Source organism: Lactuca saligna, chromosome 3 (assembly GCF_052625555.1).
Source record: "Lactuca saligna cultivar CGN05327 chromosome 3, ASM5262555v1, whole genome shotgun sequence".
NCBI classification, from domain to species: Eukaryota; Viridiplantae; Streptophyta; class Magnoliopsida; order Asterales; family Asteraceae; genus Lactuca; species Lactuca saligna.
Genome location: NC_136419.1, coordinates 38,797,575 through 38,824,322, shown reverse-complemented (window position 1 = coordinate 38,824,322; position 26,748 = coordinate 38,797,575). Strand labels below are relative to the sequence as shown.

Sequence of the window (26,748 nt, the reverse complement as noted above, 5' to 3'; positions counted from 1 at the left end):
TCTACATCTTCCTCTTGATCCACAAATATATATTTTAAAAAAAACATGCAATATAATATTTTAATATTAACAGAATATATATATTATTAAATTGTATATCAAAATCAAAACTTGTCATTCTAAAATATATTATATTTTGTTTAGATAACAATATTTTGCCAAAAAATGAATAATTAGCGATGACATATTTAAAAAAAAAAAAGATAATTGGTTAAGGCGGATGGAGTCGTTCATTTTACGTGGCGGGTAAGGACGCTATCGCTGGTGCAACGGCCTTTGTCTCAGGAATTTGCATAGTTGCATATCAACTTATCATTTTTCTAGTGATGTTATTATTATTATTTTATATGTATAATTAAAATTTATAAAACATACGAAAAACAATATATAAGTTTGAAAAAACATCATAAATGGTCCATGTGTTTTCCTAGATTCTGAAGTTTAGTCCCTATGGTTTAAAAATCTCATAAATGGTCCTTGTGCTTTCAAAACTTTTGACGATTGATCCTTATTGCTAACTCCGTTAAGTTATGTCCGTTAACTGAAGGACATTTTTGTCATTTCACAACCACAGGGACCGTTTATGATGTTTTCTTATATTTAAAAAAAAAAGAAAAAATTAAATATAATCCCTTCTCTCTCTCTCTCTCTCTCTCTCTCTATATATATATATATATATATATATATATATATATATATATATATATATATATATATATATAGATCAAAGTTCATCTCTCCCCCCTCTCTCTCTCTCTGAGATCTTCACCCACCTTCACCATGAACACACATAAATATAAAAACATATATACACCTTATTTAGATCAAAGTTCATATATATTGGGCTCTTGACTCATCTTCACCATCGGATGGGTTTTTTTTCTTTAGACACACACATAAATATATATCTACAGACCTAAGTCGATTTTTTGGATGAAACAGACATGTTTGTTCTTCAGGCACATGAACAAATACACATGATGTACAAAACAAACAAAAATCTTCAAAACCAAGATGTTCGATTTCAATTATAAAATTGTCAAATCCAAAAATCAAATGTAAACCTTACATACTTTGTTTCAACGCTCAAAGGTTGAAATTGTAAATCATTTAATTAAACTGTAAATCAATTTTCCTTTATAGTGGGGTTTCGTAGATGTGAAGATACACACCTGGAAGGAAGGATAAACAAAGAGAATGAGAAAGGATAAAGGTTCTTGACAGTTAGGGCAGATGCTTGAAGGGATTTTGAACGCCAGATTTGTGTTTGCCTCATAGAGATGGCGACCTTCTTGGTGTTGCAGATCTTGCAAGTATACTATATCTTTCAGATGATGTTGAGGATTATATCGGGTAGAATTGTGAGAGAGAGACATAGTAGGAATGGCGATGGTTGCTGGTCTTAAAATTGTAGTGGCGATGATGGTGCTTCGTCACTGGTATGTGAGGGTCTGGCTGACAGGAGAATGAGGATGTGGTTGTTTAGGGATCTAGGTTGTTCCACTATTCGATCATCATCCGTGGGCGGCAGCGATTGTTGGATAACAAGTGTGATTGATCATCATCTTTAGCCACACTTATCCACGGCGTAGCAAATCAAGATGGAGTTTTCCCCTTTGGTTGCGCAAGTGAATGGAAGTAGAGTAGATCGGAGGTGATAAGATGAAAAGTAGGTGAGAGGCAGAGTAGAGGTGAAGAGGCTGTAGACGGTGTTTAATGTCAACGGAAAGAGAGAGAGAGAGAGAGAGAGAGAGAGAGAGAGAGAGAGAAGAGAAGGGATTATATTTAATTTTTTTCTTTTTTTTTAAAAAAAATATAAGAAAACATCATAAATGGTCCCTGTGGTTGTGAAATGACAAAAATGCCCTTCAGTTAACGGACATAACTTAACGGAGTTAGCAATAAGGACCAATCGTCAAAAGTTTTGAAAGCACAATGACCATTTATGAGATTTTTAAACCACGGAGACTAAACTTCAGAATCTGAAAAAACACAGGGACCATTTATAATGTTTTTTCTATAAGTTTATTGAATTTTGATATCAAATATGTTAATTTAAATATTTTTCTTTTTAGTTTTTTTTGTGATGTTGCATAAGCTAAGAGTATATCTAGTGTTAATTTCTTTAAAATATTTTTACTATTTGAAAATCATTTGCAGTTCTTGCCCATTTTGGTTTTTATATTTCATAACACGTTATTTTTTACACCATAGTTATAATTATATATTATTTTAATCTATTTTACTAAGAATGTTTGGATTATCTATTTAGCTTATTGTTTATAACTTATTTGTGGTGGGAATAAGCAATAAACATGGGAATGAATACTTATTAAAATTAACTTATTTAGCTTAATAAGCTGGATTTTATCCAAACACTCAAATTAACTTATTATGGGAATAAGCAATAAACACATTTTTTTTTTCCTATCCAAACACCGCCTAAATATACAAAATAGTTTGAATATTTTGTAGAAATTCTATCATAAAAACTAATTGTTAAATATTTTCAAAATGATACAAATATAAAGATTAAAAAAACATTATTACAGCATACTATTTAATCGTTTTCTTATACGTTATGATACTAATATGACCTAACATTATTTTCAAAAAAGTATGACGTAGACTAAAAAATTAGAAAATTATACAAGGATAATTTAAATAACATATGAAAACGATAAAGATACGTTAATAAGCACCTTAATTTTTAACCATTGGCACCAATTTATAACAAAAAAATTTTGATTAGTAAAAGGTTGGTGCAAATCTGATGTGACAAAAATAAAGTTTTTGAAATGTTAACCATTGAAAATAACATAATAAAAACTTACAGAAAAAAAAAATCATAAATTGTTTTAAATATGAAATTAAATTATTTAAACTATGTAACTATTTTGACATTTTTCAAATCTAAAACCAAATTTATTTTCTCTTCTTTGAATTGTCCACTCACTTCCAATTTTCAAAAGAATCCTTCTCGACCTAATGTCTCTTCAATGGTAGTAATACATTTCTTTCAAAGTATTTAACTTTAAGTATATAGTCAACAAATCCACAGCAATGTACAACTTTTATTGCATGCGATACAAATAAATACTAGGAACAATTAACAATAGCAGAAGAAGATTGACTTCAAAACTGTAAACCTATATCATTAACATGCCACGTGGCATTCAAGAAAGTCTTATGGGCTCACCACATAGTTGATGTATCTCATTTTCAAGTGTTTCTAGAAGTTTAGCCTTTGTCCTCCTGTATATCCAACCTTCACCATTTTGATCCCAGTCAAACCTCGAAGGACCACTGCATTCATATTAAGTCAAGGCATGTTAAAAGACAAAAAAGACCCTGCCCATATATTCAATTGTGTTACTTATAATTATAGGACAAACTCAAACATATATAATCTATGTAGTATGTGTTCCAACTAAATATTCAATTGTATACCAATTCTTATACCAAGGGTATTTTGGTCTTTTAATAAAACACAGAAGAATATAGGAGTTGGTTGGCACCTGACAGGTGAAGACATCCAAATCTGTCTATTTGGTGTCTGTTTGTTCAGCACATATGTTCCCAAATCACCAAACTTCACTGTTAAAACTTGGTTCTGTAAATTAAAATTCAAAATAATTTTTTTTTATCATAAATAATTGATCAACATATTAAAGAAAATTAATTTATTATCATAAGTCATAACTAACCCCATAGTCTATGTCAAAACCATCAATGTCAACAGAATCACCATATTCCTGTTATGTTAAATAAGGTTGAAAAACACTCAATCATCAGAATGCATGATTTTTAATTCTTGCAAATATGAACATGAAATTTTTTTTAATGGCTTTACACCAAAATTATTACCTCTATCTTCTCTAATAAATCATGAATTGTTGCATCGGCTAGTTTGTGAAATTCATCCTCTTGTAGCAAAGAACTGCATACACAACTATTAATTAGATGCTTATAAAAAAGTAAAGTTTAAATCAATGGTTTAAGATGTAGCAGTTTCAAGAACTAAATATAAATTTTTTTTCCTAGTATTACTCCATCCACACTAGGATTATATTAAGCAAGAAGTAGGATTACAATTACATTAAGAAGTTCAAATATATAGATGATCACACGTATGTAAAATAAGCTAAAATTACGAACCTGTAATCAATGGCAGCAGGTCCTTGAGAAAGAACTTGGTTCAAATTAGAAGTCTGAGAGCAGAAATCTCTACTAACAATACGACTATGGTTATCATTATATGAAAGGGAAGAAGAAGGATGAAGAGCAACACTCAAATGTTCAAGAACGATTCTTGAATTTGACGAAGAGGATGAGAAACGTGAGTGGTTCTGTATGGAATTGAGAGATATGGATAACCTTCTGAGGAACTTTGAAGAAGAAGAAGAAGAAGCCATTTTTGCTTTTTGGTGGTTTTGAACTCAAGCCTCAAGGTGTATATGCACCAAAACCTGATTCTGATAATGGAAGCAGATTAAACATATCAGAAGAGATGCATGTCTCATTAGAACGAGGGTTAAATTTGAGACACGAATGCGACAATGGGAACAGATTAAGTCTATTAAACATATCAGAAGACTTTTCGGTTGTCTCCAGGGAGAAATTTGATGATATCAGAGTCACCTACAACAATAATTTGAAAATCTAGATATTCTTGTGCTAATGCAATTTACACAACAATGCAATATAATCGAATGGCTTATCCAACTAAAAGAAAGGAGAGAGTAAAATAAGCCATGAGGAAATACCAAGTAATTTTCTGAACCTAAAGTTAGTCAATGATCTAATGTTATGAATCTCAAGTTTGTAATAAATTTGTTAGATTGAGATTCAGATGGATTTGCAAGGATGAAATAGTAACTGCTAGGGTTGGAATGTTTATACCTTAAAAGCTAAGCCGGTGAATCCAACGCCTCTCCAGTCTCTAGTGCCTTCCTGCCGACGCCTAATACCGGAGCTGGTTCGCCGGAGAGTGGAGAAGGGAGACAAGAGCTACAGAAAGGTATTCAATTGTGGACAGTAAAGAATAAAGAATTAGGGCTACAATTTAGATTTTGGGGATTTTACTCATTTTAGAATATAAAATAGAAAATGATTTTTTTTTTTTTTTTTTTGCTTAAGTTCGATTTAATTATCATCCATAAGTTAGGCTTCTATTGTGTAAAACTAAAAACAAAACAATCCGTTTTTATTTTATGTTTTTTCACAACATTTTTCTTACGTATTAATTCATTATATTTTTATATTTTTTCATTAATTAATACTGAAACGACTTCTTCGTTCTTTATTTCTTCTCTCTTTTTCTGCACACTACTTTTTTATCTTTTGTTTTCTCTTCAAGAACTTTGTGTGGACCGATTATAATTTTAAATTAAAAAAATAATATTTTTTAATTTTATTTTAGGTATTCATTAAAATGAACATAGTTAGTGTTAGTATACCAATATGACCAATTGATCTAATCCAATTAGTTATGATTAATCGAATATACCCAATAAATTTAGCATAGTATTGGTTCATTTTAAATCACCGAATAATTATTACCAGTTGTCTAACGTAACTAATTGGATTCATCCAATTCCATCCAAATATAAATCTAATTATAACTAACAAACATATCGTAAATATTTTAAAAACATACAAATTTCAAAATTTACTATTTAAAGATTCAAAATAAGCAAAAACAATATATGCTTGCAAAAAGAAATAAATTTGTTTGACGATAAGAGTTTAACTTTTAGTTTAAACAAAATGCTTTCAAATTCAAAAGCTAAGTACTTAACAAAAATATTTATTATAATTTTGCAAATTGAATTGATTAACCTTTTTAAAATTATGTTTCTATTTTATATTTTAAAATATGTTTTTTACATGTTTTTTGTGGTCATGAAGGTTCATCCGTAGTGACTCTAATGCGTGAGGCAAAGTTTCATGTTTGCAGCGGGGGATTAGTCGGTACCAGATGCGGATCCAAAGGGATCCTGGGGTAGCCCATGATACCCCTAATTTTTTTTCGATAGTGTAATTTTTGTTTACGAATCCTTCAATTTTTTCGATATAATGTACATATACGCGTCCCTTCAATCATAACCACAAATAAATATTAGAGCTACTTGTTAAGGTGTTGACTTATTAAAGTAAAGCTTTCATGTTCAATTCTTGCTCCTTACATATCCTTTGTCTATTCTTTTTATTTTTTCAGCTATTCTATCCCACATCACCAAATATATGTAAACTCAACAATTTTTGTCTATTATATAAATCTGCTATCCCCATACTTCATTTGATATCTACTTTGAATCCCATATCGATTCAAATATCAAAATATACTTCAACTTCATGTTTATATAACAAGACTTGAGGTTAGCTAACGATTTGATTAATGTTTGGGTTTAAAACTAAATCGGAGAAACCCAAGTATCCCGGAAAAAAAAAATTCGAGTTACCCTAAATGTAAATTCGGGATACCCATTTACTAACTCCGCCACTGGTCGGTTAGGGAAGTTCCCATTCCAAAAAAAAAGAAAAAGTTTACAATTATTTTTGTTGCTCACTTATCAGCTACCACATTTCAACTAGTTTTATCCTATATCTTTATTCATAGCACTAGTTTATAACCCGTGGGAACCACGCTTACGAAATTAATTAAACTTTGTAAGTAAAAATTCAAAACTATTAATTAATTATTTTAAATAACTTATTAATTAAGATATACCTTTTTAGTTATATATAAAATTAGAACCGTTGATTCAAATAAATATGTAAAATTATATCATCTTATAATTTATATAAATTTTATTTTATTTTTTATTCAAATGTTATTAATTTAATGTAATTAAAATGAGAAGTTTAAATTTTAAATTTTGAAATTTAAGAGGAGAATCAATAGATTGACAAGTGGCATAATATTAATTACAAAGCTTAAAATAGTGACACACATGACAAAAGAACTACTCTTTTATTAGTATAGATTTTTGGGATAAATATGGGTATGAAAAAATCTAACCCAAACAAAGAAAAAAAATATTATATAACCGAAAAAAAAATCTCGAAAATACAAAAAAAAAAAAAAAAAAAAGAACTAAATATGTATACAAAAAGTAGTAACTCAATATATACATAAAAACCTTCACTAGTCAATTATAATAATATTTTTTGAACGATATAAAGAAGTTCATTGATAATTTTATCAATTATATTTTTATTTTCATTTTAAAATCTCCACCAAACTTTATTTTTATCATTCATTCGTTTACTAGTTGTGAGACTCATGTATTATAAGGGTTAATTAAAAAAATAAATAAATATGAAGGTTTAAATAATAGAGAATTTTAAACTTATAAGAAAACAAGAAAAATAATGTATTATTAAAATTGAAATGTTTTTTATCTTTTAAATTTAAATAAATAAACAAAAGAAATTACTAAACTTTAATTTAAAATTTTTGGAATTAAAAGATAAACTAATTAATGGAATTGATATTTATTTATTATTATATTTATTGTAATTATTACCTTAAAATACTATATGAAATTTAATAAAATAAAAAAAATTCATAAAATAACTTGTGGAAAAAATAATCAATTCAAAATTACCACAGACATTTATCAAATTGAACATGTGGCAAAAAAAAAGTTGTTTATTTATTAGGAATAATTTAATTTATTTATTTGTAAAAAGTAATTACATTCTTCAGTTATTTATAAATAATGATAATAATATTTTATGACATACACGAATACCTTTAGATAAAAGTTATTCCAAAGTTTTTATTAATATGAAAAATAATAAACATGTTTTAATAATATAAATATATATATAATCAACGATCTACAAGAAAATCGGCATCGAAGCATCCTAGATTTTTGACTTTGGTAACAAATTTAATGAATTTCTATCGAAATCACATTGCGTCGAATCTGATGCTCTTATTCTAACAAACTCACTCATCGCCGTACATCTTCCCTGCAAATCTCAGCCAACCATTGCCAAACCCTTTTTCTCTCATAATCAAAACTCTATCTTTCCTTCACCGCTGCTATTTATTTTTCATATTCATATTCCATTCTTTATGTGCGAAAAGCTTCATCACGTATCTTCAAAATCATCGATCTAACACCCTTCTCCCATAATCGTTCACCTTTTTCTATCACCCAACCTTTTTATAAGAACACCAGACCAACTTTAGAGGAAAAAAGAACTTGAGCTTTTACGACAAATCTGGCTATAAAGAGGTTAGATCTTCAATACAATTTCTGTATTTTCTTCAAATTCTAGATTGCTACATGCTTTTTTATTACGTTATAATCGTATTCGAATTCGACGGGGTTTCCCCAAATTCTGGATTGTTCATGGATTTATTTCAATTGATTCTATTTCAAAATTGTGTGTTTAGGTCATGTTGTTATTGTATATATCCTATGTCTTCTTCATATCTTAGATTGTTTTTAAGTTTCCTTCAAATTTGTAATCCAAAATTGTATGCTCTGATTACGTTGTTATCGTATATAAATATCATCTCCAAAATTCAATCTTTCTTTATTCCGATTATCAGGGTTTCTTACTTTTTAATCATATATGTCGATTTTATTGACGTATTGTGTTTCTTTTGTACTTGGAATTCATAAAATTTTTAAACGAAACGTATCCAAATTGTGTTTTAATTACCAAAAAAGATCGATAACAATTTGATGAATCATGTACCTAACATGAGTTTGCTTGCATAGGGAGATTCTCTAATTTTTACGAAATGTATGTTTTGTTTCTTTTGTCACAAGAGGTTGAGATATTAACCATCGTTTTCGTCAGGCATTTGTTGTCTCTTACGCATGTCAAAAAGTGGGATCCAATAGGACCCAAAGGAGTCGTTTCAGTCTGGCAGCTACAACAAGTTCAAACAGCTCTCGCACCACTAAACAGGTGTGGGTTGAAAATAACAATGAAGGAGGAGTGATTCCACTTTGCGTTTTGAGAAGATCAAGATCATCACACATCTGGAGATTGAGGCGTGTTTCAGTTGGTTTATCACTTGACTACGGCTAACACCACTCACTACTTCTCAATCTCAACTCAACTACTTATATAAACCTTCTTACCTTTGTTTCAATCTTTTCATTCCATCTTCATCTTCTAGATGTAGTTGATCACTGAGTTCGTTGTCTGTGGCTATACATTTGACATATAACTCAGTATAATCCAAATCAACCCAACCCAACCCAACCTAACCTAAACGGTTCCAACAAAATGTTTAGGTTTTCGTGCTTTCATTCTCCCACTCATGCTCAGAAACCCAAGGTGAGCTTCCCAATCTTTTTGTATATATAATTCCTTCAGAGAGGCCTATACTGTGCTGTGTTTGGCGTGCATTTGGACTGGGACCGGAATTGATGTCAATAGGAAAAAAAATTTACAGCTTTTCGTCCTACCCAAAAAGGTGGGACATGGACCTGCTCTCCATCTCTCGTATGTGCAAAAGACGAAAACACCCTCATCATCCTCACTATCAAAAATAGCCTTAGAAATTTTGTCCAGTCCAATAGCATCCTGTCTGGTCATGTGTAACAAATGCAGCAGTATGGGATAGGACATGACTTGACAAGCTTTTTAAGATTATTTTTGATAATGAGGACAATGAGGGTGTTTTCGTCTTTTGCACAGACGGGAGATGGAGAGCGGGTCCATGTCCCACCTTTTTGGGTAGGACGAAAAGCTGTAAAATTTTTTTCCTATTGACATCAGTCCCAGTCTAATGCACGCCAAACATAGTAAAGTCTGTATTGACCATTGTATCTTTCTGTATTATGTAGAAAACGGTTCAATTGCCTACGGAAGCAATGCAAAAAACATTGGAAGATTACCATGTAAAGCAACCGAAGAAAGATCCTGTCTCTTTAAAAGAATCTCCCGAAGGCAACAATGCTACTTCATCTCCCTCTTCCATGGTTCAAGATTGGAAATCTGAAGGACTTAAAAGCACAAATGACAACTACAGTGAAGATGGACACCAAATAAAAACAATGAGGAAGAGTGTGTCTCTAGGAACTGGCCTAGCACACTATCAAGACATGCCACCTGGCGATGAGTCATCATCTTCTCATAACAATCATAGTGATTCCGGAGGTCAAAATGACGAAAAAGAAGAGTATCATAATGCTCAGTCTTCAATTTCTCCTCAGATAAGTTCAAATTTGGTTAACCACACATCGGAACTTTCGCCGGAAAATTCCGAGATTCGGTTTTCCGGCGAAGGTACCGCCGGTTCTGGCAGCCAGACACCACCGTGTACTACTCCACATGCTATTGTGAAATCAAATTCATTGCCATATTTGCATTCGGATCACTCAAATGTTGTTCATCAATCTCGATCTTCTGAGGACTTGAAGGCATTCGATTCAAGACCAGACAATTCCGATAACAATTCCGGCGAAATCTCGCCGGAAAATGACAGTGAAGGTCATGATGATAAAATTGATGGTGATGATGGTTATGACTATGTGGGTTCTGCAAAAGACTGGATTGTCCCTGCGGTGGATGAACTAGGGAAGGGTAAAAGCGTCCAAGAAGACTATTCAGATTGTCGGTGGGAGGAATTGCCGAATGAGGATTTCAGGATTAAACGAATTGAGAAATGGGTCTTGGATCTTCAACATTGTTCTTCATTGGAAGAAACAAGTGTTGTTTCAGACATTATCGATCAACATGGGCAAAATGGTAAAAGTGTCATCTTGGATCCCATGGTAGCTTCGAAAAATGACGCGAAAACCCTTTTGGGTATGGATGCTGCTAAGAGATATATTTCTAGTTTGGGTGCTTCCGCCACATCAGCTCAGCTTTCAAACCATGGATTAGTTGTTATCCCTTTTCTCAGTGCTTTCACAAGCCTTCGCGCGCTTAATTTGTCAGGAAATTCAATAGGTTTGAATCCCAATCATTTACATTTTGATAACATGTCGTCTAATTTCATTTATTAATGATATTATTTGTTTTTTTTAGTGAGGATAACTTCAGGTGCACTTCCTCGAGGACTCCATATTTTAAATATTTCAAAGAACAGTATTTCCACCATTGAAGGTCTTCGAGAACTCACTAGACTACGTGTACTTGATCTTAGCTACAATCGTATTCTCAGAATTGGACATGGTATGTAATATTGTAATTTCAAATTATTTCTTATTAGAATATTGTACTTTATAGGACAATGTCCTAATTATACAAGTCTGTGTGTTTAAAAGGTCTTGCATCATGTTCTTCATTAAAAGAACTGTACTTATCTGGAAACAAGATAAGTGAGGTGGAGGGTCTACATCGTCTCCTAAAACTGAACGTCTTGGATCTTCGTTTCAACAAGCTGTCCACCACAAAAAGCCTGGGCCAGCTTGCAGCTAATTACAACTCCTTACAAGCAATCAGTCTAGAAGGCAACCCTGCTCAGAAAAACATAGGAGATGAACAGCTGAAGAAGTTTCTACTTGGTCTTCTTCCTCATCTTGCTTACTTTAATAGACAATCGATCAAATCTGGTACCATGAAAGACTCGGCTGACCGAGCTGCCCGACTTGGGATTTCTGCTCATCAGATTGAGCGTGGGGTAAGGGCGGAATCGAAAAAGTCAACACATGGAAGGAAAAGTCAACCGGCGGTGGGTCGTGGGCGGCATGGGCGGTTGCCGCCTAGTGGGGTGAAGGTGACGGGTGATAGGCAGCAGCAGTTTCATGATGCGAGTACGAATCTTTTGAGCTTTATGCCGGATCTTGCGATGAGAAGAGCTCATAGTGAAGGGTTGTTGAGAGCTGTTTGAGATTGGAGAATAATGTAAGTTTGATGATTTGTGTGTGCTTGTTGTTTTGGAATTTGGAGTTTGGAGTTTGGAGTTTGTTTATTGTGATATGATTGTTTCATTTCTGTTAGTTTGGGAAAACATTGCTTTGTTTTATTTGGATTGGATGATTGTTTATTTATTTGATACTTCTGATTGGAAATCAAGCATTGAAAATTCTAAATATATTTGTTTAGAGATACACTAACTGATTAGGGATATTTAAAAAAATGAATATATTATGTTGTGAAATAAAAGTATTTGATCCACTTTTCATGTGTTCATTGAAATGACCGTTGAATCCAGATTAGATTACTGTGTTCTGGATACAATTTAATCATGTTGGAGGCGACAGATTATATGACAAGATGCGACAAAATGATTTTGGAGTTGTGGACTGAGAAGTGTATTTCAGGACAGTTGCTATTGTAGTCCAATTTGTGTCCGCATAAATGTTGGTTAAGGTTTACACATACTTATATTTACCACCATGAATAGAAATGACCTAAAACTGAAAATGAATTCATCCAAGCAAATCCACGAATAAAGTTTTGTTAACTTCCTTTTCATTAATATTGTTATGATTGATTGACAAATAATTTGTAGATTCACACATTTCTAAATTGCATGTGACCATTGAATTTCATAGTGAGTCCCTTGTCCTCTTAAAGAGAACTATTTAGGCAACATCTCTTTAGTGATTGCTATGAAGGTAAATAACTAAATTATGCTTCTAGAGCCTAAACTACAACAGACTCGGCATAACATAGTGTATGAAAACATGGTTCTAGATCTTAATGATGCCAAAGGAATATATTGGGCAACGTGCTGGAATGAAAATAGTGTTCTCAATCTACAATATTTTATGTGAAAATCGACCATTGAATTTCATAGTGAGTCCCTTGTCCTCTTAAAGGGAACTACTTAGGCAACATCTCTTTAGCGGTTTCCATTAAGGGAAACAACTAAATTCTACCTCTAGAGCCTAGACTACAACAGACTCGACATAACATAGTGTATGGAAACATGGTTTTAGATTTTAATGAGGCCAAATGACTGTATTGAGCAACGTGCTGGAATGAAAATAGTGTTCTCAATCTACAATATTTTATGTGAAAAACGGCAACGTTCTGGTATATTATGTGGTCATGCAATAAAGGCAGTGCGATCGTTAAATTTTAGGCAGTCACCATTTCGTTTATATATTTTTTTTCACGTATACTGAATAGAAATAATGCATCATATACCAACTCCCTCTATATGGGAAACATCAAATGAAGCGAAGGTCCTTAAACCCCCTCCGATGGAGTGTGAGAACATAAGAACCATTATTAGCTATTGGATTAAGGATTCAGATGACCAAGATTATTCCATCTAATTTTGGTAATTAAAGAGGATTTAATGTGTGTATATATATATATATATATATATATATATATACACACACATAAAAGTAAAACATATACAAAAGGGTATATTCATCTTATTGGGTTGTATAAACTGAAAATAATGATATGTCTAACCTGTAAGTCAGATTCTTCATCGTTGTCATCTCAAACTACCACACAAGCGGTTAACGAAAAAATTTCAAGAATCTTCAAGCATTATCACCACATGATATTTATTTCAAAATACATGTTATACTATTACTCAATTATATTGAAGAACTTGAATACATGTAAAATAAATAAATAACATAATTATACTTTTATATCAAATATATCAAGTTAAAAAAACAATTATCAAAAACTAATAATAAAAAAGTTATTAGTCTCATGCTCAATGAAAAAAAAAAAAAAACACATTGCGAAAAATAACTTTTGGTCCCACCACTCCTAACATCATCACCATAGCTGTTTTCGAGATTTTAGAGTTGAATCTTGCCTTAATGGCACACTTGATGCACTTTTTTTTTTTTTTTTTTTCGAACCGTGAATATATGCCAGGTATGTTTAATCTTAATTAAGTTTTCTTATATTAACATCTAGTTCACGAATTTTAGCAAAGAAAAGATAAGAAGAAGAAAGAAAGTAAAGAAAAAAAGAGAGAAAGGAAAAGCAAAAAGAATTATATTTTATGTTTCCGAGTTAAAAAGAAATAAAAAGAAACTTAAACATTTTGTTCATTTTCTTCAAATCCTTTCAAATTAGGAAAAAAAATTAGGAGATTTTTTCTTTCAATTTCTTTCAACTTCCATCTTTTAATAAAACTCCATTAATTTTTTTTTTCTTACTTTCATCTATTCTTTTATTTCATATGGTTAAATTGAACTTGGGAACAAGATACATGAGATTTGATTAAAACGAAATAAAATGTTAATAATTATAAGACTTAAGAGTATTAAGTACAACATTCAAGGATAATTTTGTTTTACTTTATTAAGAAACTAGTTGTGAGATCCATGTATTATATGAGTTAATTTAAAAAAAAATTAAATATAAATATTAAAATATTTAAGAACTTTGAATTTATAAGAAAATATAAAAAATAATAAATTAGTATAATGTAATTATTTTTTTTATCTTTTAAATTTAAACAGATAATTTAAATAAATAAACAAAAAAACTAATAAGCTTTAATTTTGAAATTAAAATGTAAATTGATTAATAAAATTGATAATTATTTATTACTATATTTATTGTAATTATTGAAATAAAATATTATATGAAGTTTAATAAAATACAAAAAACCAAAAAATAACATATAAAAAATTAATTTAAAATAATCGCAAATTATATTAAACAAATTGAATAAGGATGCATAACGATAAGAAGAAGAAGAAAAAAAAAAAAACCTTCGTTTCATTTATTAGATCGTGGAGTAAAACTCGGTGGAGAATGGAGGTGCAAACTCGGAAACACAATTCCTTCGAAATTTGGAAGTTGAAAACCCGCCAAAGTGAACTTTAAGCATCTCAACGACTCAACCCTTGAACCCTAGTTTTCGCAGAAAAAATTAATTCTAAACATTCTTGAATGGAGAGGGGAATGATATCAGTCGATCGTTGGGCTGAAGGCAGTCAGATTTATTTCTTAACTCATCTTCACGCCGATCATACCGCTGGCTTGTCGTCTCGTTGGAAGAAAGGTCCACTATTCTGTTCTTCCATCACTGCTAAGCTTTTCTCTCCCAAATTCCCCGGTTTCGACTTCTCATTGCTTCGAGTTCTCGAAATTGGACAATGGTACTCGTTATCTTTGGTTTCATTGTGGTCTGGCTTGGAAACTAGGGTTGAAGTTATAGCCATTGATGCCAATCATTGCCCCGGTTAGTCTGCTTTGGATCTGATTCAATTCATTGCTCGTCACTTGTTTGACTTCATTTTCTGAATACATTATGTTCGTTATCGAGTGAGTGCTTGATTTACACTTTGCCTCCCAATTAAAACTTATCTGTGGTGAACTACGCAACTGAATAACATGATAATGTATTCTGGAGTCTCCACCATTTAGTTTGGGCATGATGATCTACTAGTTGAGGTATACTTGATTTTGATTTTGTTTTTTCATCACAAAGCTCTTGTTTAATATGATTGAACTTTGTACTGTTTTCATTTGGAGGTTTCTTTGACAGATAAATTGAAAAGTTCTGCTAGGTGATAGATTGAAGTTTTGTTTGGATAAACTGTAACTGGAACTGCTTCAATCACTACTTGAATCCAAAAATTTAACCACTTTACCCTTTCCCTCCATATATCAAATATGTAAATGATGCAAGTTTTTAAGTTTCTTGTATAGCTTGATTTGGAAAATTTGTATCCAAAACTTCTGTTGTTTCTTTAATTCTAGTTATTCTTTTTGTATGTGGCAGGTGCAGTTATGTATCTATTCCGTGGTGATTTTGGGAACATGCTTTACACTGGTGATTTTCGTTGGGAAGTATCAAGTAAATTTACAGAGATGGGAAAGAACATGCTTCTTAGTGCTCTCAACAATCATAAAGTGGATACCCTTTACATAGATAACACCTACTGCAACCCATCATATTCATTTCCATCTCGGGAAATTGCTGCTCAACAGGTGATGTGTTTTGTACTTCTGTTATTATTATTAGAGTAAATTACAAAAATTGTCCCTGAGTTTATCTGATTTCTTGCAATTTTGGTTCCAAAAAGTTTTCTCTTGCAATTTTGATCCTTATTTGAGTTAATATATGTTATTGTATTTAATTTCAAATTATAATATCGGATGCTTTTTAGGACCATAATCTGATTGAAAATCTTATATCTGCAGGTGGTGAATATCATCAACTCTTATCCTGAGCATGACATCATCATTGGCATAGACTCATTAGGGAAAGAGGATTTATTACTCTACATCTCAAACACACTGAAAGTAAAGGTAATATTCACTATTAATCATATAGTTTCCTTATCATGTCAACAACATATGTTAGGATCAGGATCAAATTGAGTGCATATTATGCAGATTTGGGTGTGGCCAGAGAGATTACAGACAATGCATATTCTAGGATTACATGACAACTTCACAACCAAAACCACTTTAACAAGAATACGAGCTGTCCCTCGTTACAGTTTTACCATTGAAACCCTACAAGGACTGAATACCATGCGCCCCACCATTGGCATCATGCCATCTGGCCTTCCATGGGCACTAAACAAAAACAAATCTTCTTGTGGTCTTTCCTCTATGAAGACAGTAGAGTCAATGGGATCACTCTTTCTTGATTTGGATACAGGAAACAGATATAGAAATAAAACTGAAAAACAGCATGATTACATCTACACAGTTGCGTATTCTGATCACTCATGCTTCACAGAGATAGTGGATTTTGTTAAGTTCATATGCCCAACTCACATGAAAGGTATTGTGTCTTCATCATCTTCTTATGTTGATCCTTGTTACCATCTTCGCCACATCTATGGAACATCAAGTTTATATGGAAAATATATGGCTGAGGAAGATAGGGAAAGAGGTAAAGGCAAATGTAACTCTGATGAAAAGTTAAAGAGAAAAAGGATCAAACAGTATCATTCAAGCTTGTATAAAAGTAGGGTCAGTTTGTTAAGAAGGTTTAAATGTGGTGTGAAGTTAGATTAGTATTTATGTTGACTAGAAACCAATTAAGAACTTCACCTCAGGGCTCGAATGTGAGCTGTATAAAATCCAATACTGATGATATGTTTCTGCATATGATACGATACCTGTTATCTCTGTTTCTCTCTATATCTACATATATCTCACTTTCCAAATTTGTTACAAGTCATGTGCTTCTTCAAAGAAATAAGTATAGAGAGGTTTGTGGTCCTCCTGTATTTCACTTTATCCATCACCATCTCATCTGGAGCCAACACCATCTCTGCAAACCAGTCTCTGTCTGGAGACCAAACAATCATATCCCAAGGTGGAAAGTTTGAGCTGGGTTTCTTTAAAGCAGGTAACTCTTCCAACTATTACATAGGCATCTGGTATTATAAGAAGCTCTATTCGAATCCTCCTATTATAGTTTGGGTGGCAAACAGAGAAACATCCATCTCTGATAGATTTCGTTCAGAACTAAAAATCATTGATGGTAGTTTGGTGCTCTTGAATGACTCCATGTCCCAGATTTGGTTGACAAATGTCACATTCACCACCACCACTTTGAACTCTGCAACAACACTTATTCATGATGATGGAAACTTAGTTTTGAGAGACTCTGGTTCAAATTCAGTTGAACCTTTTTGGCAAAGTTTTGAATACCCAACTCATACTTGGTTGCCTGGTGCTAAACTTGGGTATACTAATATAACAAAAAAGCGCCGGTTTCTTACATCACAAAGAACCAATGAAGATCCTATAGCCTCCTACACCCTCCTTACATTTGAAGATGGGTACCAACATAGTAAACCCAAGTGGGTTTATGATTTTCATGATGATGAAGATTGTTGGTGTCTATCAGCGTATCGTATTTTCTTGTATAGTTATTGATGGTGGTAATCAATCTTGAACATTGTCTCGTATATCAAATTATGCTTACATAGCAAGGTATGAGTCATACACATCCTATGTTTGATATTCTTGGTTGGTTATTTGAATGTCTAATTGAATATGGCTTTTGTGGATGTAAAATTTTGAAGTGTCATATTTCCGTTGTGCAATGATTCTTAAATGTTTTTGAATCATTTAAACCCCAACAGAGACGGTGGAAGAGGAAGAGGAGGAATTATGGTGTTGCAACTTCTGTTGGTGATTTTAATGTCACCAAGACATTTTGTGTGATTGGAATTAATATGTGAGCTAAGGGACTTATTTTTTGTACTCTGTATTATATGTTTTGTGAATGCGGAATGCGTGAATATATAAGATTGAATTATAAGTCGGTACGACATAATGTTGGGGTTAAGGGGGGGCTCGCCCCCTTGCAAGGTCTTAGGGGCAGCACCCTTAGTGGGGTCCAAGGGGCTCGGGCAGCCCTGGTGGTTATGATAAGATCGACAATTTTCATCTATTTTGGAAGCTATTAATTAAGCCATCAAATCTGTGATTCTCTTAACTAATTTAGAAGATAGAATTTCTAATTTGTCAAAGTATAAATACGGCTTCTTTATTGAGTCGTCTTAGACCCTTCTAAGCTCTCTTTTTTTAATAACAAACTTAGAATTCGTATGACAATTTGGTATGTGTTTCTGTGCGTAGATTCAAAAGTGTCCTTTTGGATTATCTTAAACTGAATTTATTGTAACCCAAATATTCGGTGGAAATATCAGTTTGGAAAGTGATCTTACATGATCTATTTGGTAGGGGTGAGCATAATAACCAGAAAACCGAACCATAACCAAATTAACCAATATAACCGAACCATAATAACCGAACCGTTTTAAAAACCGTTGGTTCGGTTTCTAATTTTTGTTAACCGATAACAAACGGTTCGGTTATGGTTTTATAGGTTAACCGAACCATTATTAACCGAACCGCTAACTTTATATTTTGATACGTAAAAATTATGGATTATATATAAAATAATATAGTCAAACTTATTTAAGACCCATTAAAATTTCAAAATATAATTCATTAATCGTCACTTATTAGGAGACGAACGTACAATCAAACCATCAAAGGATGATCACGCAGATCATGCAGACACACAAAATTTTCCAATCATACATTGAGTGAGATTATTGATTAATGTTGTAATTCCTAATTGGCTAATTCTATAACTTGTAAACATTATTCACAATTAGTTTAATCTTCACACTCATAATCTTGATCGGAGGTTTCTCACACCGTTAATCCTAATCAAAGATTGTTTTGATTTTATAGTTCTATTGGAGGATTTTATTAATTTATAATCAAAACTTCTAGGCAAGTTAAGTTTTGGTTCTTCTTCACTTCGTGATATTTTAAGAATGTATTTTTTTTTTTAAAATTGTTTTTTTTTATTTACTGTTTTTGACTTAATCACATTGAATGTATATAAGTGATTGTTTTTTTTATCCATATAAAACGTAATATAAATGATTAGTTATTTTATTTTATAGTTTTTGATTTAATCGCTTTGAAGGTGTATGAATGTTTGACTTTATTTTAAGGTTAATATCAATTATCAATATATGAAGTTATTAATGTCAATTTTTTTTTTAATGTTTTATACTTTTTTATTGAATGTTTTTTTATTTTGAATGTGACTATGTGTTATCTCACTTTGAGTATCAAATGTACACATTTTATTCTATTACTATAAGCTAGGTTACCAACATTGGTGTCGAGGACTTTTTGTATTCTCTTTTCATATTTTTATGCAAACTATACTTTTGCCATTTATATTATTTTGAACATTATGGTTAACCAATATTAACCATTAACCAAAACCGTTAACCAACAAAAACCATTAACCATAACCAATATTAACCATACCCAATGGTTATGAAAATGCATTAACCAATCATAATGGTTATGGTTCGGTTTTAACCAATAACCGAACCAAACCGCCCCATACACACCCCTACTATTTGGAATCTGACTCTTCACCGTCATCCTATTATACACCTACAACTTGTTAATCATGTTTTGCTTAATTATCCTCTTCATTCTCCCTAAATTGACCAATCTCTTTACAAAACTCTTTTGTAGCAATGATTTAGGGGGGAGAGAAAAAGAGGACTAGTGGTACAAGTTAAATTTCAGTTGGAGCTGCTTTAATCAATTTCAACATATTCGGTAACAAACATTGGCGTTATTTAGTTACCAAATGCACCATGAATTTTATCATTTAAAGGAATCTCCCCGATTTTTCTTTAATGATATGCTATGGTGATGAATCCATCACAAAAAAACTAAGGAGAATTGTTTATTTTTTTAGACAAAACTGCAAAAATGGTCTCTGTAGTATACATTTTTTTGGGGTTTTAGTCCAAACCTGGACTTTTTTGGATTAGTGGTTCTTTTGGACTAGTTTGTATGTGAAAATGGTCCCTGTGAAAATTGAAATGACTATAATACCCTTGGGATATTTTTTTTTCTTTCATTATTTTAAAATCTAATACTAATTATTTAATTATTTTAACAATTAAAACATAATAAAGGACGTCTCTCTCTCTCTCTCTCTCTCTCTCTCTCTATCTCTCTCCAAAAACCCATCAACACCTCCTTTCCAAGAACGGAACCAAATCAATAAACACTACACTATCAAAACCAAGATACACACTTTAACAAATCTGGAAAAAGCACAATCGTTCATACTTGGTTCTGTTCTTCACCCTAGATCTAAATTATCAATAATGAAAGGGAAAGAGAAATATAAAGAGGGTATGCGAAGATTTCGGTGTCAGCTTCGTGTTCGAGAGCTTCCACGACATCATAACCTTTTCTAGGTTGGATAAGGAGCGTAGCCGGAGACAAAAAGCACAAAAAACAATAGAGAATGGGTATTGGTCGAGGCACTGGGGTCACTTTTGAATCGGAGAGGACATTGAAGATCTGAGACGGTGGCAATTTTTAGGATCAGAAACAATGAGAAAGGAAATCGAGGGAGGTAGGTGGTGCACCGATGCCATCGCAAAATTGCACACTGGTTTACTCGCCAAGCATTGGTTCCTTGATGAATTTCATTGATACTCAGTTTGGAAAACTTGATATATTGGTAACGATCGTGAAGCCTCGTTGTTCACTGAACCTCTAATGAAAAAAATCCTTTTGTTTCATCTCCATTTGATTTATGAAAATTTGTTGAAATCAGGTGAGGGTTTCTGTCAAGATTGCTTCCTCACCACCACTTCCACCAAATCGAAGAGGGTAAGGGTTTTTGTCAAGATGGCTCTAATTGGTCGATTTCCATGTTCGATTTGGTCAAATTCTCTGTCCGATTTCACCTGGGTTTTCATTGATTTCATCTTTGTTGCATCAAGTTTAGTGGCATATGGGTTACATCGAGCTTTCATTGACTGCATCTGGAAACAGAGGTGTTGCTCACCTCTCTTTAATTGTCTTCCATGTCCGATGTTCACAACAAAATGCTTACAGACAAAAAGAATCTTAATTTTTCTTCTTTAACTATTCTTCTTAAGATGGCAAAATAGGTTTATTGGTGAGTTTTTAAGTGATTTTGGCGTATGAGTTTTGATTATAACAGAGAATTGTTTTGGTTTACGATTCATTAATCTGGAGAGAGAGAGAGAGAGAGAGAGAGAGAGAGAGAGAGAGAGAGAGAGAGAGAGAGAGAGAGAGAGAGAGAGACTCAAATTAATTAATTATTTTCATTTTTATTTAAATTAAATAGAAAAAACATAAAAATAAATCAGAAGGGCATTACAGTCATTTCAATTTACCGAGGGACCAAATCCGCAAGCAAACTAGCTTAAAAGGACCATTAATCCAAAAAAGTCGAGGTTTGGACTAAAACCCCAAAAAAATACATACCACCGGGACCATTTTTGCAATTTCGTCATTTTTTTATATGAGGACAACATGACTGCAAGTTTCCAGAGATGAAGTTGGTGACGGTGGTGAATGTAAGGGACAATAGTGAAGGGTAAGAGATCTTATGAGATTTTTTGATTAATGATGACAGTTACCAAAAAAAAAAAAATACAAGATAGACGGAGAAAAATGGAGATGGTTGGGGTGGGTGGGTGGGGCACTATATTATATTTACATAAAGGTAAATGGTTATTTTAGATGATAAAAACAAAAAAGTAAATACATAAAGGTAAATAGGTAATTTACATAGTGGGGAGCAAAACTGTAAGATTTGGAAACACATATACAACAAACCAAACTTTTTGAAAAGTTGGAATGAAACTGCAAATTTGACTAAACCATAGGGATTAATTTTGTAATTTACTCAAAGAGAAATAAATGTATAGAACTAGGGTGTTACATTTTTTTTGAACCGACAAATACAAATATACTAATCTACTCCTAAACTAACACTTAATTCCACCTATGTCTACGACGGGACTTGAACCCTTGACCTCAAAGAGGGTATTACATTTATATGAAAGATGTAATAAAAGTAATTTTATATAATCAATGTTGTGAAAACAAAGTTGTAAAAAGATATAAACAAAAGGTAAATATAATTTATATAAGAATTAGGTTCAAATATAGATATATAAGTATACACTTCTTATTGGTAAAAACAATTATGTAAAAAAGGAATTTGTATATGTCTATACAACCTTACATTTTATGAAAATGAATTTATAGTAAATTTGGAAACGATTTTTTGTGACAAAAAAATAATTTGTTAAAGGAAAAAAAGCTAAAAAACACGCAGAAAAATAAAGATATAATTTTTTTTAAAAAAAAACAACATTCATAATAACAAATGTAGAAAAAGTTGTAAAAAACAAATAAACTGTAAACCAAAATTAATTTTGTAAAAACAAATTTGTGATTTTATAAAAAGGATTCCATAAAACACAAAACTGTAAAACAAAATCTCTAGAAAAAGTAATTTTAAAAAAAAGTTGGGAAAAAAGCTATATAAATGTTTGGACCAAGCTTATAAAGATATTAAAATATGAGACAAATGTGTAATGGTTAAATGTGTTGACGAAGAAGACTGGGTAGACTGAAAATGACATGGTGGAATTGTTGGTAATTGGTAATTGAATTACCATTTTCAGCAATTACTAGTTCTTATATATTTTTTTCTTACATTGTTGTGCTTTTTTCTTGTGGTGTTCATAATTTGTAGGAATCAGCATATGCAGAAGCTGAGCATACTAATTAAGCATGATTGTAATTCCTTCTCAGCTCTTTTTCTTTTTGTATTTGTTTTCCATTCCTTCTCTCTCATCAGGAACTAATGCTTATAATATTTTAGCTGTGAATCAATCTCTCACTGGGAACCAGACCCTTGTCTCTCCTGCAGAAAATTTTGAATTGGGTTTCTTTAAACCAGGTCAGTCTCCCAACTATTACATAGGAATTTGGTACATGAAAGTCAAAACAAGAACCATAGTCTGGGTAGCAAATAGAGAGACACCCATCTCCGATGCATTCTCTTCTAAATTACAAATTCTCAATGGTAACTTAGTGCTCTTAAACGAGTCAAACACCCAAATTTGGTCTACAAATATAACCCCTACACCTACACCCACACCCACACCTTCTGCATTATCAGTAGTTCTTCTTGATGATGGTAATTTAGTTTTGAGATATAATTCAAGTTCAAGTTCAAGTTCAATCACACCAATTTGGCAAAGTTTCGATCATCCAACCAATACTTTCTTGCCTGGTGGCAAGTTGGGATACAACAAGCGTACAAACACAAAGCAGATTATCACTTCATGGAAAAGTACAGAAGATCCTTCAATGGGTCCCTTTTCTTTAGAGGTTGACCAAGATGAGAAACAGTATGTGATTAAATGGAATAAAAGTGAACAGTATTGGGCTAGTGGATCTTGGAATGGTAGAATCTTTAGCTCTGTACCCTAAATGGGATTGAATTATATCTATAACTTCAGCTACGTTGACAATGAAAACGAGAGTTATTTTACATATTCTTTATATAATGACTCACTTATTTCTAGATTCTTCATGGACGTCTCAGGACAGATTAAACAGCTGTCATACCTTGGAAACTACCCACAGTGGAATCTATTTTGGTCTCAACCTAGAATGCAGTGTGAGGTGTATGCTTTGTGTGGGGCTTTTGGGATTTGCAGCCAATCTGGATTACCTTTATGTAATTGCTTGACTGCTTTTGAGCCAACATCAGAGAGTGATTGGAATCAGAGTGACTTCTCCAGTGGGTGTGTGAGAAAAACCGATTTGCAGTGTGGAAGAATTGCTGAAAAGCCTGATTTTCTCATGATTACAGTCAAGAGTCTGCCACCAAATAACTCTACGGAAGCTGGAAGTGCTGGAGAATGTCGTACAACATGTTTGAACAGTTGCTCATGTAATGCTTACTCTTTTGTCGATAATCAGTGTTTGGTTTGGGATGGAGATCTCCTGAACCTCTCGGAAGATAATGATAGTGGGAAAACAATCTTTGTCAAAGTCGCTTCTAAAGATCTTCCACATCATAAAAAGACTAATTGGGTCACTGTGGGTGCTGTTGTTGGGTTTGTAGGAGGTGTGGTTTTTCTCTCGGGTCTAATTGTGCTTTTAATTTATAATAAAAAGTGGATGTCATTATCGGTGGGTAAGACGAGAATGGAGGGATCATTGGTGTCATTTGTCTACAAAGATTTACAAATTGCCACCAAAAATTTCTCAGACAAATTAGGAGGAGGTGGTTTTGGCTCTGTTTTCAAGGGGGTACTGCATGATTCATCTATTATAGCAGTAAAAAAGCTTGAAAGCATCAGCCAAGGAGAGAAGCAGTTCAGGAGTGAGGTCAGCACAATCGGTACGATCCAACATGTTAATCTTGTACGCCTTCGTGGGTTTTGTGCACACGGTAACAATAAGCTTTTGGTGTATGATTACATGGCAAACGGTTCTCTGGATGCCCATCTTTTCCATGGAAAGCAAGTTCTAAACTGGGAAACAAGGTATCAGATTGCACTTGGAATTGCAAGAGGATTGGTTTATCTACATGAGAAGTGTAGAGACTGTATCATTCACTGTGACATAAAGCCAGAAAACATTCTTTTAGATTCCGAATTGTGTCCTAAAGTTGCAGATTTTGGTCTGGCAAAACTTGTTGGTCGAGACTTTAGTAGGGTTTTGACAAGTACAAGGGGGACAATAGGATATCTAGCACCAGAATGGTTATCAGGGGTGGCTATCACAGCCAAAGCAGATGTTTATAGCTATGGAATGGTGCTTTTTGAATTACTTCATGGTAAAAGAAATGCAGAGCAATCTGAAGGTTCAAGGAGTAAATACTTCCCTGGTTTGGTTGCAAATGTTCTTATAGATGGAACTGATATCCTTAGCGTACTAGACAGTAGGTTAAACAGGGAAGCTTGTGTTGAACAAGTGACAAAAATATGCAAAGTTGCGTGTTGGTGCATCCAAGATGAGGAAGAGAGAAGGCCTACCATGAGTCTGGTGGAACGTATTCTTGAAGGTGTTTTGGATGTGGACATGCCTCCAATACCCCAAATCTGCCAGTATAATTATTTGTAGTGTGACATTGTAGTCACTCACATTAGAAATAAGATCGTTATAAAATAAACAAGTAGTCGACTTTTATGTTGCAAATAAATTATCGTTATTATGAAAATGCAACAAATAAATGGTGACTTAACCATTGAAATACTAAGGCCCCGTTTCTTTTTTATTTGTATTAAGTATTGAATTTATAAAGTGCATTCAGTTGATAATGATATCTAATTGATGAAGTGTTGCTGATTGTTTTTTTACCGGTCTGAGTTCAAGTAATTGACCTTTTTACCCATATTTAAAAGTAACAAGTAACAAAATTATCATTTACTTCATAATTGTTAAAAAAATATAAGTGTACCATATACCATTAAATAACTATATATTTTTAAATAAATTCAAAATAACATGATAACATGTAAGTTTACCATGCTTTATATCACAAATACAATTTGCTTTATATCACAAATACAATTTTAAATATTGAGATCGAAAATTATAAATTACCAACAACTTATCAATATATATATATATATATATATATATATATATATATATATATATATATATATATATATATATATATATATATATATATATATATATATATATAAAACTTCTTACCTTCCTACCAAAAATTTCCTTCTTATTTAATCTTAATTATATATATATATATATATATATATATATATATATATATATATATATATATATATATATATATATATATATATATATATATATATATATATGAGTAGAATCAAATGAGAACAAAAAAAAAAGGTTGAGAACGCGAGAACAAAGTATATTCATTTGCGATTCCATTTATTCATTTGTGGAAAAATGATAAATTTTTACGCATTTAATTTCAATTGAAGAGAAAAAGCATATTCATGTTGCTTATGCGTAAAAATTTATCATTTCTCCACAAATGAATACATGGAATCAGAAATGAATATACTTCTTCTCGCGTTCTCAACCTTTTAGGTGTTCTCATTTAATCATTTCCCTATATATATATATATATATATATATATATATATATATATATATATATATATATATATATATATATATATATATATATATATAGGCTTAGGTTATTTTATTCTAACTAATTATTGTGCGGATATCGTATGCTATGAAAATTACTAAGAGAATAAATTGTTTAACAATGCGAATATATTCAAACTTATAAAAATATCGTCATTTTCATGCATTCTCACTAATTATTATTTATTTTTGTTCCCACACATCATTTTTTACTCATTTTCATTCTTACAGAATACGAATAATAAAACATTCTGACGATATTCTGACAAAAATGAGAATAATAATAATAAGTGTATAATAACACGATTTAATTAGTGAGGATGTGTGTTAATGACAACAGTTATGTAAGATTGAACGTAT

At 32.0% G+C, this 26,748-nt stretch overlaps 3 protein-coding genes and 1 pseudogene across 3 annotated transcripts; 3 read left to right on the top strand and 1 right to left on the bottom strand.

Annotated features, from left to right (window-relative positions):
* Positions 1-2,989: 2,989 nt before the first annotated feature.
* On the bottom strand, positions 2,990-5,069 carry FH (frataxin-like protein). The gene is made up of 6 exons (XM_078984158.1): positions 4,903-5,069; positions 4,159-4,475; positions 3,868-3,940; positions 3,708-3,755; positions 3,519-3,613; positions 2,990-3,306 (listed from the first exon to the last, which is right to left on the bottom strand). Exons 2-6 carry the CDS (start codon positions 4,413-4,415, stop codon positions 3,177-3,179), a joined length of 603 nt encoding a protein of 200 aa, XP_078840284.1. The 5' UTR covers positions 4,416-4,475; positions 4,903-5,069; the 3' UTR covers positions 2,990-3,176.
* A 2,862-nt stretch (positions 5,070-7,931) lies between these two features.
* LOC145035644 (uncharacterized) lies at positions 7,932-12,019 on the top strand. The gene is made up of 5 exons (XM_078984155.1): positions 7,932-8,252; positions 8,827-9,312; positions 9,825-10,932; positions 11,011-11,157; positions 11,250-12,019. Exons 2-5 carry the CDS (start codon positions 9,262-9,264, stop codon positions 11,813-11,815), a joined length of 1,872 nt encoding a protein of 623 aa, XP_078840281.1. The 5' UTR covers positions 7,932-8,252; positions 8,827-9,261; the 3' UTR covers positions 11,816-12,019.
* A 2,607-nt stretch (positions 12,020-14,626) lies between these two features.
* Positions 14,627-18,158, top strand: LOC145035641 (DNA repair metallo-beta-lactamase family protein). Its single transcript, XM_078984152.1, has 4 exons — positions 14,627-15,100; positions 15,644-15,852; positions 16,066-16,173; positions 16,261-18,158. The coding sequence occupies exons 1-4, from the start codon at positions 14,809-14,811 to the stop codon at positions 16,891-16,893; spliced, it is 1,242 nt and encodes a 413-aa protein (XP_078840278.1). The 5' UTR covers positions 14,627-14,808; the 3' UTR covers positions 16,894-18,158.
* A 4,829-nt stretch (positions 18,159-22,987) lies between these two features.
* LOC145035640 (G-type lectin S-receptor-like serine/threonine-protein kinase At2g19130 pseudogene) lies at positions 22,988-25,403 on the top strand (annotated as a pseudogene).
* Positions 25,404-26,748: the final 1,345 nt, after the last annotated feature.

Excerpts from the sequence above, each read along its gene's own strand:
- LOC145035641 (XM_078984152.1), top strand. The coding sequence starts at position 14,809 with ATGGAGAGGGGAATGATATCAGTCGATCGTTGGGCTGAAGGCAGTCAG. Across the intron at positions 15,101-15,643 it reads TGATGCCAATCATTGCCCCG|GTGCAGTTATGTATCTATTC; the intron begins GTTAGTCTGCTT and ends TGTATGTGGCAG. Across the intron at positions 15,853-16,065 it reads GGGAAATTGCTGCTCAACAG|GTGGTGAATATCATCAACTC; the intron begins GTGATGTGTTTT and ends TTATATCTGCAG.
- FH (XM_078984158.1), bottom strand. The coding sequence starts at position 4,415 with ATGGCTTCTTCTTCTTCTTCTTCAAAGTTCCTCAGAAGGTTATCCATA. Across the intron at positions 3,941-4,158 it reads CCTGCTGCCATTGATTACAG|TTCTTTGCTACAAGAGGATG; the intron begins GTTCGTAATTTT and ends TTGTGTATGCAG. Across the intron at positions 3,614-3,707 it reads GTTTTGACATAGACTATGGG|AACCAAGTTTTAACAGTGAA; the intron begins GTTAGTTATGAC and ends TTTAATTTACAG.
- LOC145035644 (XM_078984155.1), top strand. The coding sequence starts at position 9,262 with ATGTTTAGGTTTTCGTGCTTTCATTCTCCCACTCATGCTCAGAAACCC. Across the intron at positions 9,313-9,824 it reads CTCATGCTCAGAAACCCAAG|AAAACGGTTCAATTGCCTAC; the intron begins GTGAGCTTCCCA and ends TGTATTATGTAG. Across the intron at positions 11,158-11,249 it reads TATTCTCAGAATTGGACATG|GTCTTGCATCATGTTCTTCA; the intron begins GTATGTAATATT and ends TGTGTTTAAAAG.